General features: G+C 42.6%; 4 protein-coding genes and 1 long non-coding RNA gene across 5 annotated transcripts in view; 4 read left to right on the forward strand and 1 right to left on the reverse strand.

The window, feature by feature from the left end:
* LOC137840340 (uncharacterized) lies at positions 1 to 14900 on the reverse strand. Its single transcript, XR_011086927.1, has 2 exons — positions 14751 to 14900; positions 1 to 1392 (listed from the first exon to the last, which is right to left on the reverse strand). It is a non-coding gene; the product is annotated as an uncharacterized lncRNA (long non-coding RNA).
* Positions 703 to 5101, forward strand: nptxrb (neuronal pentraxin receptor b). The gene is made up of 5 exons (XM_049720257.2): positions 703 to 1419; positions 2443 to 2830; positions 2928 to 3169; positions 3592 to 3771; positions 4265 to 5101. Exons 1-5 carry the CDS (start codon positions 703 to 705, stop codon positions 4508 to 4510), a joined length of 1773 nt encoding a protein of 590 aa, XP_049576214.2. The 3' UTR covers positions 4511 to 5101.
* On the forward strand, positions 7796 to 9998 carry LOC125969551 (dynein axonemal light chain 4). The gene is made up of 4 exons (XM_049721742.2): positions 7796 to 7944; positions 8336 to 8415; positions 8653 to 8736; positions 8973 to 9998. The coding sequence occupies exons 2-4, from the start codon at positions 8344 to 8346 to the stop codon at positions 9135 to 9137; spliced, it is 321 nt and encodes a 106-aa protein (XP_049577699.1). The 5' UTR covers positions 7796 to 7944; positions 8336 to 8343; the 3' UTR covers positions 9138 to 9998.
* LOC125969545 (extracellular serine/threonine protein kinase FAM20C-like) overlaps positions 8703 to 16646 on the forward strand; it is a 26076-nt gene continuing 18132 nt past the window's right edge. Inside the window, exons 1-10 of the mRNA XM_049721732.1 lie at positions 8703 to 8736; positions 8973 to 9071; positions 10020 to 11731; positions 11884 to 12326; positions 12490 to 12665; positions 13054 to 13132; positions 13346 to 13438; positions 13652 to 13767; positions 13875 to 14055; positions 14119 to 14228. Coding sequence (XP_049577689.1) covers positions 11884 to 12326; positions 12490 to 12665; positions 13054 to 13132; positions 13346 to 13438; positions 13652 to 13767; positions 13875 to 14055; positions 14119 to 14228 — 1198 coding nt within the window. The 5' untranslated portion in view covers positions 8703 to 8736; positions 8973 to 9071; positions 10020 to 11731. The remainder of the gene's footprint in view (positions 8737 to 8972; positions 9072 to 10019; positions 11732 to 11883; positions 12327 to 12489; positions 12666 to 13053; positions 13133 to 13345; positions 13439 to 13651; positions 13768 to 13874; positions 14056 to 14118; positions 14229 to 16646) is intronic.
* The window catches only part of LOC125969552 (dynein heavy chain domain-containing protein 1), an 18233-nt gene continuing 17142 nt past the window's right edge, over positions 15556 to 16646 (forward strand). Inside the window, exons 1-3 of the mRNA XM_049721743.2 lie at positions 15556 to 15998; positions 16061 to 16264; positions 16412 to 16621. Coding sequence (XP_049577700.1) covers positions 15682 to 15998; positions 16061 to 16264; positions 16412 to 16621 — 731 coding nt within the window. The 5' untranslated portion in view covers positions 15556 to 15681. The remainder of the gene's footprint in view (positions 15999 to 16060; positions 16265 to 16411; positions 16622 to 16646) is intronic.

Here is a 16646-nt window from a genome sequence, read left to right on the forward strand (position 1 = left end):
AATGAAATAATAAAATAATTTGAGTTTAATGCAATACAGATTATTTTTTTGCTTGTGTATCTTTAAAAAAAAATACATAGTGAATTTAACATAATCGCTGATGTCATCACAATTGCAATAGTACATATTTTAAATAAATACATTATCCTTACTTCTGAGACAAAACAACTTTAATATGGCCTATAACTAAAATAACTTTGGTATTCTGATATTAATTAATTTTGTGTGGATATTTTTGAAACGAATGGGAGAATATTCTTGACTGCAAGGCAGAAGCTCAAACCACTTGGATGACTCGGTCTTGCAGTGGTCCTACAAATAGAACAATATGACATTTCATTGTCACCTTTTTTTTTTTCTGCTTCTTGTCACGCTACATCCTGCCATGCACACACACACACACACTTGCATTGATCCATCACAGCCTTGTTTGTTCACACTGCTGCTCCTGCGAATTCACCCCGGCCATCCTGCTGCGACTGACGCAGAGGCACACAGCTTGGCTCCTCCTCCTCCTCCTCCTCTTCCACGGAGCAGTCTCCATGGCAACACACAGAGGAGAGAGCAGCTTAGCAACAACACGACGAGCATCCAGACTGCTCGGTACTCCAGCGCAGCAGACATCATCCGAGAGAATCTTCTCTAATTGTCACGTTTACGTTTTTCATTGATATTGAGGATATTTTTTTGATTTACAGTACAATGAAGTTCATGGTGGTTCTGGTGGGCGCCGGCACGCTGGCCTTCCTTGGCGCCGTCATCTGCATCTTTGCCAGCGTTTACCCCCGCAAACACGCCGTGGCTCTGGCCGACAACGGCACCCTGACGTCAGAGACGCTCCTCCAGCCTCTGGAACGGCCCGGCGCGGTGGCTCACGCCGGCCCGCTCGGCGCTCTCCACGGCGCCGACTCCTACGGCGGAGAGAACGGACTGGGCTTGGGGCTCCCCACGTTGAACGAGCTCGACATCGGCGAGGAGACCGGCCGAGGTTCAGCCAAGGTGTTCAGCTACAGCCGACTCATCTGCACGCCGGTTCCGCTCGGGGACTGTAAGAGGAAAGAAGCGGGGCAGCAGCCGCTGGCGGACGACCCTCTCGTCGATGAGGACTGGACGTTTCTCCGCACCACCGCGGAGGAACTCCGGCAGATGGTCATGCAGCAGAACGACCAGATCCTCATGGACCAGAGAACGATTCGCGAGCTGACGGGAAAGCTGAGTGAGTGCGAGAGCGGCCTGGAAGAGGAGGACAGCGGGAGGGCCGGACCCGAACGCAGTATCGGGGTCTGGAGCGGGAACCGGCGGGTCATGGCCGGGGACGACGTTAGCTCTTCGGCAGCCTCGCAGCTGCAGACGGCCCGAGCCGTGGAGGAGCTTGCTCGGGCCATCATGGACCTGAAGGACCGAATTGAGAAGCTAGAGGTAAGAGCAGACAATACCAATTTTTTTTTTTTTAAATAATCAACTTTGCTAGCTTAATAGTATCAAAAGATTAGTATTTTTTTAACTTTAACTTCAACTTGACCAAGTTCCTCCCCAAGTGTAATATTTTTACGGGCCGTGAGAAGCCAAAATTGCCCGAAGTCATGATTAAATTCAGCTCAAGACGATTTTCACTTATTATCACCATATCAATTAAAAAGATTGCACTTGCTAAAAAAATTATACATCTATGTCGATTCTTAGTCACTGCAAATAGAATCAAGGCAACCAGACGTTTGCTGAATTTCTGCACCTCGTCTTTCCCAAAACGTTTAATATATTGCGCAATTATAATGTGACGATTTGATTATCGAAATCCTAACGAAGGAAGGCCTTTGATTGGAAGTGTTTGCCACCAGCATCCTTCACCCCGACACGCCCCAGTACTGTGACAGCAGCATTTCTCCCTCCCCTCATTCCACATGCAGGATCGAGAGACATAAATAAAAGATGAAGCTGGCCAGGTTGTGCAAAGAAAGGTCAGCTTCTTAACAGCTTGCGTGTTTGTGTGTGTGTGTGGGCGAAGATGGAGACAGGGGCACGCTTCGAAATAAATATACAGTTCCCAAGGTTATCAATTTACATCCTGGACATGCAGTCCTTGCCTCAGCAACTCTTGATATTTATTCATCTTTTGTTCTTTTTTAAAGTCAGTATTGATTGACACCACATCATTATGCTTCAGTCACCTTTGACAAACAATAAGACAATCAATATAGATGATTGTCTTGTCTATTTTGCTGAATGAGAAAAAAATAACTATCAAGTCCTTAAAGTTAAATTAATTTATTTTCCGTTCAATTCTACAGGCATGGAAGTGTTAATCAAATAATCCCGAGTGAGCGTATTTTTGCCCACATAAAAGAAAATCTCAAAAGTCAGAATTTGGAATGATTTTTTTTTTTCTGAATGACAAGAACATTCGTTTGAAGTTAGAACGACTCAGTATTTGGCTTCCTCCAGGCAGAGATCGGCCCAGCTGCTTTGAACCTCACGGACACGTCTACAGGAACAAGCAGCAGTAGCAGCACACCGATGACCACCAAGCCCCCCACTCCACCCACCGGCAACACCAACCCCTTTCCCCCAGGTCCGGCGCCCCCAGGCCCGGCGCCGGCAGGCCCCGGGGCCAGACGACCGGGCTCTCCCGCCTCCAAGCTCCCGGCCAAGGGGACCCCGGGTCGTGGGAAAGCTCCGTGGAGGGTGGAGGACCTGGAGGGTGAGCTGGAGAGGAAAATAAAAATGTTGGAGAAGGAGCGGCAGGCCATGAGGAAGGAGACACAAGGGCAGTATGAGAAGATCACCCAGGGCTTGGACACCGCCAATCACCGCGTCAGTGAACTGGAGCACAGTGAGTTAGTAGAGCTCTTACTTGGAGCAACAACAACGTTCTCGTGTCACCATTCACAAGTGCCGCCGTCTTCTGTCAACATTCTTTCTTTTCAAAGCCCTAACAGAACCGTCCTTCCCCGACGGCTTTGTGCTGTCCTTCCCCATGCGCACCAACTACATGTACGGCCTGGTCCGGAAGGAGATCACCGAGATGTACGCCTTCACCGCTTGTGTGTGGCTGAAGGCTAAGGAAGGCGGGATCGGTACACCTTTCTCCTACTCGGTACCTGGACAGCCTAACGAGCTGGTGTTGCTGCAGGGTGTCCACAACCCCGTGGAGCTGCTCATTAATGATAAGGTACGAAGCCAGATCTTGATCCAGATCTAGTCAAAACAACGTTGTTTTAATAAAACACAATATTATATTGTGTTTTTTTTTTTTGTTTGCTGAGAACACAACCGATTGCTATGCGTTCTTACTTGTGTGACAAAAGATTCCGATTAACTAACAATCGGTCAGGCTACCATTTGCAAGCAACAGTCGTACGGCAGCCAGACATTTAGCATGAGAAAGTAGCAAGAGCGGCCTTATTATCACTCAACACATGAATTATGATCCAAATTAAAGTCCATTGTTCAAAAAAAATAAATATTGTCAATACAGAGTCAACCTTTGTGAACAAACACATGCTAGCTAGCGTAAGCTAGCTTGATAAGCTAATGTAGCAGCCTTCAGATTCAGTTGTGTCAAATTACACTCGTCCTAACATTCACTTCCAGGTAGCACAGTTGCCGCTGTCGCTCCCTCAAGACGCATGGCAGCATATCTGCGTTAGCTGGACCCTGAGGGACGGTGTATGGAAGGCCTACCAGGGTGGCAAGATGAAGGGGCGGGGAGAAGGACTGGCCGCCTGGCACCCCATCAAACCTGGTGGGGTGCTCATCCTGGGCCAGGAGCAGGTAAAAAATGATTATTTAAAATGTTCGGAGGGAATTGGATGTGTTATTCACGTGAACTCACATTTTCGACAAAAGGAAATCCGATTTTGTTGATGTTGAAGAGTTTTTTTTGGGTTGAAATATGTAATCGTAATTTTGCGGACACGCTAATGTTAGCATGTTGCTTTGTTTGTCACTTTTCAGGGGTTATACGTTCCATGATCACCAATTACGGCTGATCGATGGATTTCCACGAGTTAATTTACCTTTGAAAATGCAAAATAAGGAATAAAAATTGCTGCTGGTGCAAGTTCTTCTTCCATTTACAAGACAAAGGAGAAGAATGGTAGTCAAGGGAACTACCAAACGGGATAGGGAAGGAGGAATTTGGGAGTAATGTTTTTTTGGGAGGGTCTGGTCCAACTTGAATTTTAGAAGATTCCTGCCCTGTAATAAATAGAAAACAAACAAAATGATTATCCTGAACCACACCTTTCTTTCTCCCCAACCCAAGGACACCCTCGGCGGACGTTTCGATGCCTCCCAGGCGCTGGTTGGTGAACTCTCCCAGTTCAACTTATGGGACCGGGTATTGAAGCCCGCCGAAGTCGCCGCCCTGGCGGAATGCAACTCCTCGGTACTCGGGAACATCGCCCCCTGGACCGATCTGGACGTAGACGTCTATGGAGGAGCCGTCAAGGAGTCCTTAGACCCTTGCCACGCTGCTGAGAGATCCAACCCCTCCAGCCCAAAACAGTGAGGGCCGAGAGAGATTTTATCGAGGGGTAAAATAAATGACTTGAGAATGTAAAGCATTTGTTCGGAGCTCGGGGAGCTGACGGGACGAAGCTAATCTAACGTTAAGAGCTCGTCTGTTTTCCATGTGGGTGTGTTCGGTGTTTAGTTCTAAACTGAGAATGAGGTTAGTCTTGGGATTGATTACCTTCGTTGGGTAATCAAAACACAAGCTTGTAGATTGACTATCAGAGCTAGTTTGGGTCAATCATCTCTGTGAAATGAAAATCAAAGCTTCGAGATCTTCGGGTTGTGATGGAAGTGTAGTCGGTGAAGATGGAAAGCTTTTGTGTCACCTCATGTTGTGTTTATTGCTGAAATCGAGTTCTCGAGGATTCTCAAGATCATGACGTCATGTTCAAGTGTCCATACTCCTCCCACCATTCGCAGTGATCTAATAGCGTAAACGTGTAATTATTGTGTGTTTATGTAGCCTTGCTAATGTTGCTTGACACGATCGCACAACCGGGAAAAGCAGCATTCTCGATCCATTCGCACTTTGATGCCAAACTGTGATTTAGAAGATTAAATTGTACCCTGGCTAAACCCCACAGAATGTTTTTTTTTTAATGTTCGGCGTTTTGTCCCTCTCAAGACGTCTTGTTTGGGTAAATTGAAAATTCAGTTTGTAAAGAACATTAAAAGTCAGCAAGTAATTCAATAAAATGTATTTTTTTTTAGGGATCTTCAGAATTGGACGCGCATTTTGGCAAGTTCCCACAAGTAATAATGGTTTTAAATTGCTATGATTGCGTTGCATTAAAAATAAATATGATTTAATTAAATTTTTACTCAACCAAAATATAAGTTTGTGCACTCAAGTGTGATTTGCTTCAAACTATTTCTTGTCTCAGTACACAAGTGCAGAGACGTATGCAGGGCATGCTCAAAAAAAAAAAATGGAACTAATTCATGTCCTAATTTTATAAGAATAAAAATATGATGAGGTTCAAGTTGGAAATGATCTGACAGCGCTCCAAAAAAGCACTCCGTCCAATCTTTTGCACAATAAAACTCACAGAGAGACACAAGCACAAATGCAACCTCAGAGATAATTATCATCATAAATACAGATGCACGAGGGAGGATGGAGATTCTCCAGCCATTAGTGTTGGAGAAGAACAATAACCCGATGCTTATTGCATTAATTAAAATCGTACAAAAGCTTTTCTGCATTGCAAATTCAGCTAGATTCGTCTCCCTTGGATAAAACCGCTTAAAGGGCTTTGTGGAAAATATTAAAAAATACTGGCCTCAATTGACACAACCCCAAAAAACTGAATTTGTTGAAAAACTAATTAGATCAGTGTTAGCTAGTAGCCTGGCAGCTTTCAGGTTTTCTGCCATTTGTTTTTCCAATAAACTGATTTCTTGGGTGTTTTGTTCGTCGTGACTGTAACTCAACGTTCCAAGTTCAAGTGTAGATTTTTCTAAGCACACCAAAAAAAAACGTGGGATCATCCAAAACCGAAAACTCTGACTGTGAGGCAGACGTGCTAACTGCTAATCCAGTCATTAGCATCATAACGTCTCTGCCGTATTATCAAGCCGTCAGTCGGTCTGTCTTGACGCATCTATTCGATAATTGTCACGTATGGTCATCATTTCACCGCCCATCCCCTTTCCACCCCCAAACAATCTGCATCCGCTACAAATGAATTATAGATGCTCACTAATTGGCTTTCCTGCAAGCAGCCACACATGACACGAACCTTTGCTTGACCTTTTTATCTTGGCGCTGCCTTCACAAACACGCATAAAAAGGTTTTTTTCGACATCCTCGCATTGCCTCGCTGTGACTCATCCCACTCGGGTTATTCCAAAAGTCATCGAGAAAATGTTAGCGTACATCTGCCGTCGAGAAAATGTTTAAAAGAAGCTCGTATCTTCCCTCTGGGATTCTTTATCATAAGCCTACATTTTTTATTCTCTGGTTATTTAGTCCACATTCATACCTTCCTGCAATTGATATTTTTATAGGAAGGCTGCGTCAGCTCTGAGCTTCATTAAAACGGTCCCACCACACATTTAGGATGCAGTTTGAGTTAGTCATTTTAATGACGTCTAAAACAGAAGTTGTTTTCTCCTTTGAGGAGTTTACATGTTGATACAGAATACTAAATGTCATGTCATACACAAACATTTGTAACCACAATTATCAGTTTTCTTTTGAATACATAAATAATTGAGATTGTCTGCCTTGCTTGTTAACCGCTGTCACGATCAAATTGGGTCATTCGGATTTATGTCGTTAAACGGTGTAATTGCGTAATCTGGTGCCACACAATTAGTCATACAACACGCTGATTATCTTCATGCTCATAGCCCACACACTGTGAGAAGTTCATCTGGACTGGAGCTGACCCGGAGTTGACCTGAGCATCATTGAGAGCCCAAACAAGAGATGAGGAATATTATTATTTTGCCATGTTTGCCTGCCTGTCCAAAGATTCGTAATCCAATCCGATCTACGGCAGAGTGAGTAGTACTTGTTTTAGATTAACCCTTAGATGCATAAATGGGTGATTTTTAAAAAATATATATCTTCATAATAAAAAGATGTTATCTTTTCATATTTCAGATATTCCTCAAAAAACATGTTTTTTACACACGCACACAATGTTCACATTTTTCTATGACTGTTCTAGATAACTGTATTTTTCCAAAAAGTATTTTTCTATGACTGTTCTAGGTAATTGTGTTTTTTAAAAAAGTTAAACAGTTCCAAATAAAAATAAAACTTTAAATCATTGCTTTGTGATCCTAGATATATTAGCTAATATCATAGAAATGAATTACTCTCTACCAGAATGACAACAATGGGATTAAAAACACGTTGATTCTAATATGTTCTAATAATATTCTAATAACATTCTAATTATATTCGAATAACTTTTGACCCATTTATGGAAGAGTCTAGGTAACAGTCACTTGTGGGGACCGCTTAAATAGGGTAAGACACATTTTACTGTCTGCAAGTGTCACTATCTTGTATTTTAAAAAAAACATAAGTAATATTAAAAAGCGTTTGGTGTTTATATCAGATAATACAAAAGTCGTGCTACTCACTAGACTAGCAAAACAAGTGTCTATTGAGAAAACTTTAAAAATATAGAACAATATGCATTTAAAAAATACATCGCATAAATATAAAAAATAATGAAATATATAAATAGTCAAACTCAAATCCAATTTATAAAAAATAAATAAATCAGAGAATGAATGAATAAATGTCAAACTAGAGCGAGTCGATTGACAAGATCAAGAGCCAATAGAGACGCTGCGTGTCACGAGTAGGCGGGGCTTCTTCTGTCCGTGTAGTTCTTGTTTAAAATGTCCCCCTAACAACCCCTGGGACTCAAACTGTGGAACTTTTCCTGCGGTCCAAACGCCTCCTGAGTAAGTCATTCAACATTTTCATGACTAGCCCTTAACAAACCCTGAAGAGTCAACAACCGCCTGGTGAAAGAGAATGTGTTTAATGTTATCTGTTCGCCACGGAGCTAACGCTAAGCTAACTGGATAGCTTGTGAACGATGCTTCTCAGGTTCCAGTATCTCCGCCTGCTTAGTGTTTACAAACTAGCCACAATGGCCCAATGTTGTCCTTTTAGTTTTTAAAGATAAAAACTTGCGATTTGAGTGGAAAATGACTTTTGACTTCCACAACTGGATGCTTTTGTTCTTTCGCTAGCTTGATTGGTTTCTTGTGTGTTGTTGCTAAGTGTTGCTCGGTACTAACAAATGTACATTTTTAGAATTGTTTTGATTAACATGGCAACTGTTCACAGGAGTCGTGATGGCAGGAACCGGCGAGGCAAAGAAAGAAGAGGCCGACTACAAAAGACTACACAGTTTCCCACTTATTAGGGTAGGAGTGGTGATATCATCAGTCGTGATGTTCTGAGAACTGGTTTGGAGAATGCAAGGGGAAAAATACAATTTGAGAATGACATCATTAATAATCTCCATTATAAAGACAGTCATGGATGTGAATTCCTCACGCAGCCAGGAACATTTCATCTGTCCATGACTCTGAGATAGATGAAGCAGAAATATGTAAATGATAATAAATGTATCAGAAGATAAAGTATTGATTTGTCCTCAGCACACGGACATGCCTGAGGAAATGAGGGTCGAGACGATGGAGCTGTGCGTGACTGCCTGTGAAAAGTTCGCTACCAACAATGAGGTACGTTGGCGACAAAATGGAAGTGCAATTTTTTTTTCCCGCATTGAAAAAGTGATTCCAGTGTAAAAAAATACAATCTGATATACGTGGGTTTAACTCCTCACTAAATTTCAATAATCAGGGATAATGCATTTTTATTGGAGACAAGTGGTACAGACAATGGATTAAATGTAAGTGGGAGTTGTTCTGATTTTTTTTTTTTCCCCCTACATGGACTTCCTGCCATTGGTCTCCAGAGCGCCGCCAAGATGATCAAAGAGTCCATGGACAAGAAGTTCGGCAGTTCGTGGCACGTGGTGATCGGCGAGGGCTTTGGCTTTGAGGTCACGCACGAGGTGAAGAACCTGCTCTACATGTTCTTTGGAGGTAGTTTGGCCGTGTGCGTGTGGAAGTGCTCCTAGCACACGCATACATACAGCCCCTTCCTATTATTTACTCGTCTCGCAAACCAGCTGCCAGTTGGACTACAAAAAGGTCACTGAGGTTGACGGCTGCTTGAACTATGGGGAGAAGAACTTTGACATCAAGTCTTGACTTGAAGACACTTGAACAGCTTCCTGCCTTATCTCACATTTGTCTTTCTTTCCAAGGAGTTTTCCACGTTGTCACCACTCACTTTGAACTTAACGGGCCAGGGTTCTCCAAACAATTATGTTCTCTATCCTCTGCAGGGACCGTCTAGTGTGTGTGTGTGTGCTGGACACACACGCGCACATCACCACTTCCAACGTTCACGTCATCTCAACATTTCTTACAATGACACGCACTTGTCTTTCAATACGATGTTTTTAGATTTTTTTTAAACGTGTACATAGTCGGACTTTTAACAAGCGGCATCTTCGTACAAAACGACCTGATCTACCTTTTGTTCTTGTTGTAGAGAATTTTTATAACAACCCCGGCATGTTTAACCGCCTTTGTTCTGTATCAACGGTACGGACACAGAATGAGGCGGAGTGAAATATTAATGACTGAGGCAGATTTGTGAATTTTTGCTGTTTACTGAGGTCGCTTTAGAGCCATAACAAGAGGAGGGACTCTCCTGTGTCCAGGCGTTTCAAGTATAACACTTCTCCCAACACGTCGGAACTGTCCGACAAGGATTTTCTACGTCTCATTAGTAGATGCCGACAATTTGGTTACGTGGCAATAATCCCGACTTTAGCCTACGGCATAGGTGAAGGATCTTCTGTCGCTGTGATTTGAAAGAACTGCTGAGCAAGTGGCGAAAGAGATAATAAACTCTGAAATGTGTAACTAAAGTTTGTGCTGTTTGTTGACAGGACAGAATAGTCTCGTTTTGTTCTAAGGCAGCCGGGAAGTCACGCCGAAGACGCAACAGTCATTAGCGACTTCATGGAGAGTACGTTGTCTTGTGTTGTGGCTGCATTTGAAAAAAAAGTTAAAAAGCCAGCTCGTCACCGAGGAATACCGAGCCGCCGGCTAACACGATGCGAGACTCTTCAAACAAATACAGAGGAAGAAACTCAAAAAGATCCCTCCCGACGTAACTCGACGAGGACTAACAAGACGAGCGCTTTTCATCAGCAGCCAAAGAGAAGACAAAAAAAGTTGCAGCAGGGGTCTGACTAGAACAAAAATATTCCGCAACTATGTCGGTAATAACTTGCCAAGAACCTCACTTATACTAAAGAAAACTTCTTACCTTGATATAAAAGTAAAACGCTTGACAAATATTCTTATTACGATGGACACTTGCATCAGCGCTATAAGTTTAGCAGCATTGTTTTTTGTCAGAAACTCAAATTTCTTTCAACATAACATTTCATGTTTTCCCCGAGCTTATTCAAGTGACGTCATCGTCCCTCGCACTATGCCAGCACAAGAGCATCGTGACCCACTGAAGTTGTTGACAGAACGAGTTTAATGTACCCAAACGTGCAATCAGGTCACTTTGCACTCTAGCCACAAACAGAAAAAGAATATTGTGTTTCATTACAAGTTTGAAGCCTCCTGTGATGCTAACACCAAGAATTGAACACGTCTAAGGTCAAGATATTTTCTGACCTCCATAATCTTTGAACATAAATGCCTGCATTGCCCTAACACCAGAAAAGTGATTATCCATCTGCTCAAAATATGCAGCTAGCAATACGCTGCTAGCAATATGTTGCTAGCAATACGCCGGCGCTAGCACATGCTATATGGACAATATCAACTCTGGTGAGGATTCCAGTGGCCCGCCCACCCTAAGCTGCTGACAATATGGCACATCTCATTTATTATTAATAAAAACCCTTCTTTAAATAACTCCTCCCACCGCTTTTGTCACTTCACCGTTAAATATTCATCGGTGGAGTCACACTTCAGCCTTAGATGGTATTGAATCTCAAGTATAGACAGTTTTTGAAATCCTGTATTTTAAGGTTAACTTTGGCACCCAAAAAGTAGAAACTTATCTCCAGCTGACACCTGAACCAGAATTTCCCATTTCATTTTGGGCTCAGTTCATAGCGCCCTCATTCCATGTTTCCATCGAGTTTGAAAGCTGAGCGCTGTATCTTAGCAACCACCTCAGCACCTGAAAATGAAGGTTGCAGCACCTTCTGAGTGTGAAAAGACACAGGTGGAACAAAGAAAAAGTGATGGTTTCAAAAGTCACCTCAGGATAGAAAGAAATTGCAGCAGAAACCACCGTCGGGCCAGAACAGATATTAATTTTTCATTTGAAAGTCACTGCTTAGCTCTTTTGTGAGGATATAGAAAACATAATTTAATATTCATATAAGTGTGCTGCTCCTTCAATAGAAAAAGATTGTTAACGTAAAAAATAAAAAAAGCATCCCAGGGCATTTGAGCAACAGTCCTGATGGAGTCTGCCAATTCTGAAAGTTCAAACTAGTATATTGAGTAGGACCACGTTAACCTGGCACTGTGTCCAGTCTGGCACAATCCAAACAAATAGCTAACCCGCAGTTGATACCGAATATTCCTTTTCAACTTCAGCAACGTGGGAGGAAGCTCAATTGAAGAAGTAAGTTTCCTCTTTTTTCCTTAATTTATCTTTAAAATTCTTTGTCTTAAGTTAAATGGTGTGCTAGCTTAGGTAGGAGCTAGCATGCTAGGAGGAATTCAATATTTGCTTGACCCTGTTGTCTCTTTGCTCCCCCTTCTTTCTACACCCAGATGATGTGGAGAATGCGTCGTCGTTCCAGGACAATCTGTCTGTCCTTGGCACTCGTCTCCATTTTCTTTCACCTCCTCCTGGCTTTTGTCTCGCTTTCCTTGTACCGGCAAGCCTGTGACCCCCCGATACCGACCAGCATGACCTTCTCAAAACACCCGGCAAACAAAAGCTTCACGGCCATCGCAGTTTTAACCGAGTCACCACCTAAAAGAGATTCTCCCGGTGTCAAGGGTCGTGGAGGAGCACCTCTGGATAAATTCCAAAGTAGAAGGATTGGACTGATGAAAGCGTCTCTTATTGATCCTCTTGCGACCAGCCTGGCGAAGCTTCAGGCGCTGTTTGACCACCCTCTTTACAAAGCGCCCATGTCAGCCATTCAACAAGACGATATGTTGTTGAGGGTTCTACCAAAGATGAAGTCTGAGAGGAGCTCCCAGATGTGGTCAGTAGTCACACTGCGGGTTCAAATGCCCAATCCAGGTCTAAAAAGTAAAAACCCGGCGAGGAGGGAAACATCTCAAACATTTGAGGACCTGAATTTGACACTTATAATCCAAAAAATCCTAAAATGGCAGAACTTCAAATGACCACGATTGTGTCTGCAGGGTGAGTGCAAGCCAAGAAGGTTACGAAAACGTCCGCTGGAACACCAGCGGTGACAGCCATCCCCCGTGGCTACGCTTTCACCTGACCATCTCCCGCTGGCAGCTCTACCCCCATCCGGACCCCAACATGGAGTCTGTGATCCAACAACTTGCCACACACCGCATCGTGAGCGCAGGTAACAATGTGACCGCTTAATGCCGCCGTTAAAGTCGAGACGGTTATAAGTGGATGAGTACATCTGAAGAGGGTTACTAAAAAAAGAATGGAATGAAATGCGATGCCAGAGCCAGGCCTGGAGGTCAATGTGCGTCCTTGGAGGACAGATTGGAGGGAAGGATTTTGGATAGTAGCTGACACTGGCAGTTTTGGAGTGATGCTTTAAAATTCAGATTCCACTTTTTTGGATGTTTAGGCTTTTAAGAACCTTCAGCCGAGGATGGTACGTTCATTAGCTTCACACAGCTATAATGATCATTCCAGGTTGGGTTAGCAAAGTATCTTTCGAGTTAGATGTCTTACATCATTGATCATCGTTAATAACGCTCTCATCTTTATTCTTCTAGTGCAGAAAAGCGGCGGTACACAGCTGAAACTGGTGATGTCATTTCCAAATTATGGCCAGGCCATGTTCAAACCCATGAAGTGAGTTGATAATAGCAAAATTGACATTCAGAGATTTTCAGAGATAAAAAAAAATACTAAACCATCTTCAGATCATTCAGAGATCTTCAGAGATAAAAAAGAAAAATGCTGAAGAAAATTGATTCCGTGATCAATTCCCACTTGCTCTTCAGTCACCAGTGATTGATTATCAAAATTGGACGAATGAACGGTGTCTTCAATCTGTGCTTGCAGGCAGGACAGAAATGATGAAACTAACTACAACCTCTACTACTTCTCTGACTTTGAGCGACATAATGCAGAAATCGCCGCCTTTCACCTGGACAGGTAGGACGTAACTCGCGCATTCCAATTTTTCACATCCCACACAGAAACCGCCTGTAATATCAAGACTGACCTGTAAGAGGCAGCATGGTGCCACAGGGCACGCAGACATAAAATGCAAAGAAGAGTAATACTGTAATTTCATCATGTGTCTCAGCCTTCCCTTCTCTGGTGTGCTCATTCTGTCACTCATCTGTTCATGTCTTCACACTGGAGGATTCTGGGCTATCGGAGGGTGCCCCCAGTGGTTGGGAGGACGGTGGATGTGGTCAAAGAGATTAAAGACATCACGACGGATCACAAACTGGCCCGGACATTTTTCAACTCCCCCGGTAGTCCTTGGGTTAACATTTTACTTCTACACTATGTGATTAGGTAGTTCCTTATGTTCCTCCAGCCATTACTTCTCCATTCTCCATGCTCTTGTGGCTCCCCCTAGTGGGCAATGTGTGCTTCTACGGTCGGTGCTCCTACTACTGCTCCACAGAGCACGCAGTGTGCGGCCGACCTACGGCCCTGGAGGCCTCGTTGGCCCTCATGCTGCCAGATCTCTCCCTGGCTACCCGGAGGAGCTGGAGATCACCTTGGAGACGCTCTTACAGCCGCAGCAAACTAGCTAAGTGAGAGCATAGATGGTATGCAGAAGTTTGAAAAGGGTTGTCAGCAAGTGAAATGCATTTCAGATGGGAGACGGAACCAGATTACTGCACAACCATCAAGAAGACAGCGCCCTATGACAAAGGCACAAGGCTGGTGGACTTCATTGACATGGTCATACTGGACTTCCTGATGAGTAGGTTCATATTTATATTATATATTTAATTTATAAGTGTGTATGTATATATATTTATTATATGTATATTAATAGAATATTTTTGTCATCGTGTGTCGTGGGGTTCACTAATATCAAACAATGGGGACAAATCTAAATTAAATAATTTTAAAAAGATAATAAAATGCCAAGCAGAGGAATTTGAAATGCTCTCAAAAATTGTCAATTATAAAAGGGTGTCTAGAGTTGGTATTATTTATTATTATTTAACTTATTTGAATCTGATTTTGATTTAGTGTGGAAAAGGGTTTGAAAACATTTATATTTAGTCTCTGACAACCTGACATTTAACGGAAATGTGAATAATTTATATTCTAATATGGCACAGAAATGATCAAAAGGTGGTGAATTTCAATAACAGAAAATTAACCGATCATAGCTTTTTTATTTTGATGACATTTTCATGAAAGACTACTGAACACTTTTAGTCAACAGTACTTTAAAGAATAATAACAGAATGGCATAATTTGATTAATTGTCTACCTGATGGTCCTTCTGGTGTATTTTGTCATCTTTTTCATGAGACGAAATGTAGAAATTCAAGTTACAAAGTTCAAGGGCAAAGCCCAAATCGTGACGATGCGGTGACGTTCAATGTCAAGCAAAGAGCTCCGGATTTTCGACTTCTGCGTGTTGCCGTGGTTACTTCTATGCAGGTAAAAAGAAAGCTTCTCAACTCCTTACACTATCGACCACTTTCATGACGTTTTAAAACGACAAAAACGACGAAATTGTCCATTTCGCAACCCTACGTCACTGTCAAAGAATTTAAGGGGTCTCCAAAGTGTAAGTTCTGGCTTTTCCTTAGTACAATTACTCGTTTCATTAGGTAATTACGTCATGTGTATTCGCTAGCTTCAAGCTAGCGAACACATTTTAGCTAGTTTTACTTAATATAACTTTAGCTAATTCATTTATTAATTAGTTTATTAGAAATGTTGGGTTTTGAAATTAAATTCACACTCTTCATTTTGATTGTCACTTGTAAAGTGCAAGTGCGAGTGATTTTCCTAATATTAAAGAAAAAGTAAGTAAGTAAGTAAGTAAGTAAGTAAGTAAGTAAGTAAGTAAATAAAACGCCCCTCGTTTTAACATTGCAATAAATTATGGCTGACAAATTTCATAAAATTGAACATATTTCTGTTATTTTATTATTTTATTGTCTATTAAGTTGGGTATCGCTAAAGTGGTTGGTCACAGTTTTGTCAGTGTGAAGAGAATTTTGTAGTTAGCAAGCAAAATTATTATTATTATTATTATTATATAATTTATGAACGAGACTTGCACTTTTCATTAATCACTTTGTCCCTCCTTCACAAGATCAGAGAAAAATGTGAAAAGACCCAGTTGGTGAAATTTGCTGACGATATTGGCGCAGCATGTTCGCTGCCACTTCACAGGGACGAGTCCCACCATGGAACCTCTGAAGCGATCAACAGACAGCGGGAAGCCGCAAGCTAAGCCAAAGAAAAAGGATCCGTCTACGATTGGCAGTAGTCTAGCCACTTTGCCGCCACTATGGCCTGCGCCATCTTCTTCTTCTGGATCCGCGCTGCGCAGGAGCCTTTTCGATCCCTCCTCCATCATTGGTGCTGCAGACTCTCCTGTCAGCTCCGTTGCTGTGGCTCAAACCGGATCAGTAAAAGTCCCGTCAGAGTCCAAACGGAAAGAAAGATTTCAGTCAGGAGCATCAATATCATGCACGGATTTATCGGATGAAACGGCAAAGAGGTATCCGAGCGCCGGTGAAATTTCAAACATCAATTCACGTCTGATTTTAATCCCTCATTCAGTTTCTCAGTTAAAGATGAATCCAGAGTCACCATGCGGGACTTAATCAGTCTTCCCGCCATCGTTGTGGGCGTCTCTCCTGAAAGTTCTTGTGCCTCAATTCGAGTGCAATTAGCGGAAACAAAATGGATGGAAAACCACTCGACGACGGCCTCCGAATCATGCAATGACATCCCCGGTAGGACTGCTGATGAATCGACACACAGGTAAGTGAAATTTGAATTTGTTCATGAAAACTTTTTGCCATTCATATGGAAGTCAGCTTTGCGTTTGATTAAACTGGCTCAGATTTTAAATACATTTGTGAGTATGATGAATTAATTTCAGAATTCAATAACATCCTATTCATTCAGTTCTACAGAAAAATCTGCATCAAGAGTCACAAGAAGAGACTTGTTCAATCTTCCTTCCATCGGTCCGAGCGTTTGCCCTGGAAGCCCTCATCTTTCAGGATCCCGGAAATCCGTCACAGAGATAAAATGGACTGAGAAACCAAAACAGAAGCACTTGTTGTCTTCCGCTGACATCTCCATCATCGCGACTGATGAAGCCGCAGCGCAGAGGTGCCTTACACAATTAATTAGGAAT

This window comes from Syngnathus scovelli, chromosome 5 (assembly GCF_024217435.2).
Source record: "Syngnathus scovelli strain Florida chromosome 5, RoL_Ssco_1.2, whole genome shotgun sequence".
NCBI classification, from domain to species: domain Eukaryota; kingdom Metazoa; phylum Chordata; class Actinopteri; order Syngnathiformes; family Syngnathidae; genus Syngnathus; species Syngnathus scovelli.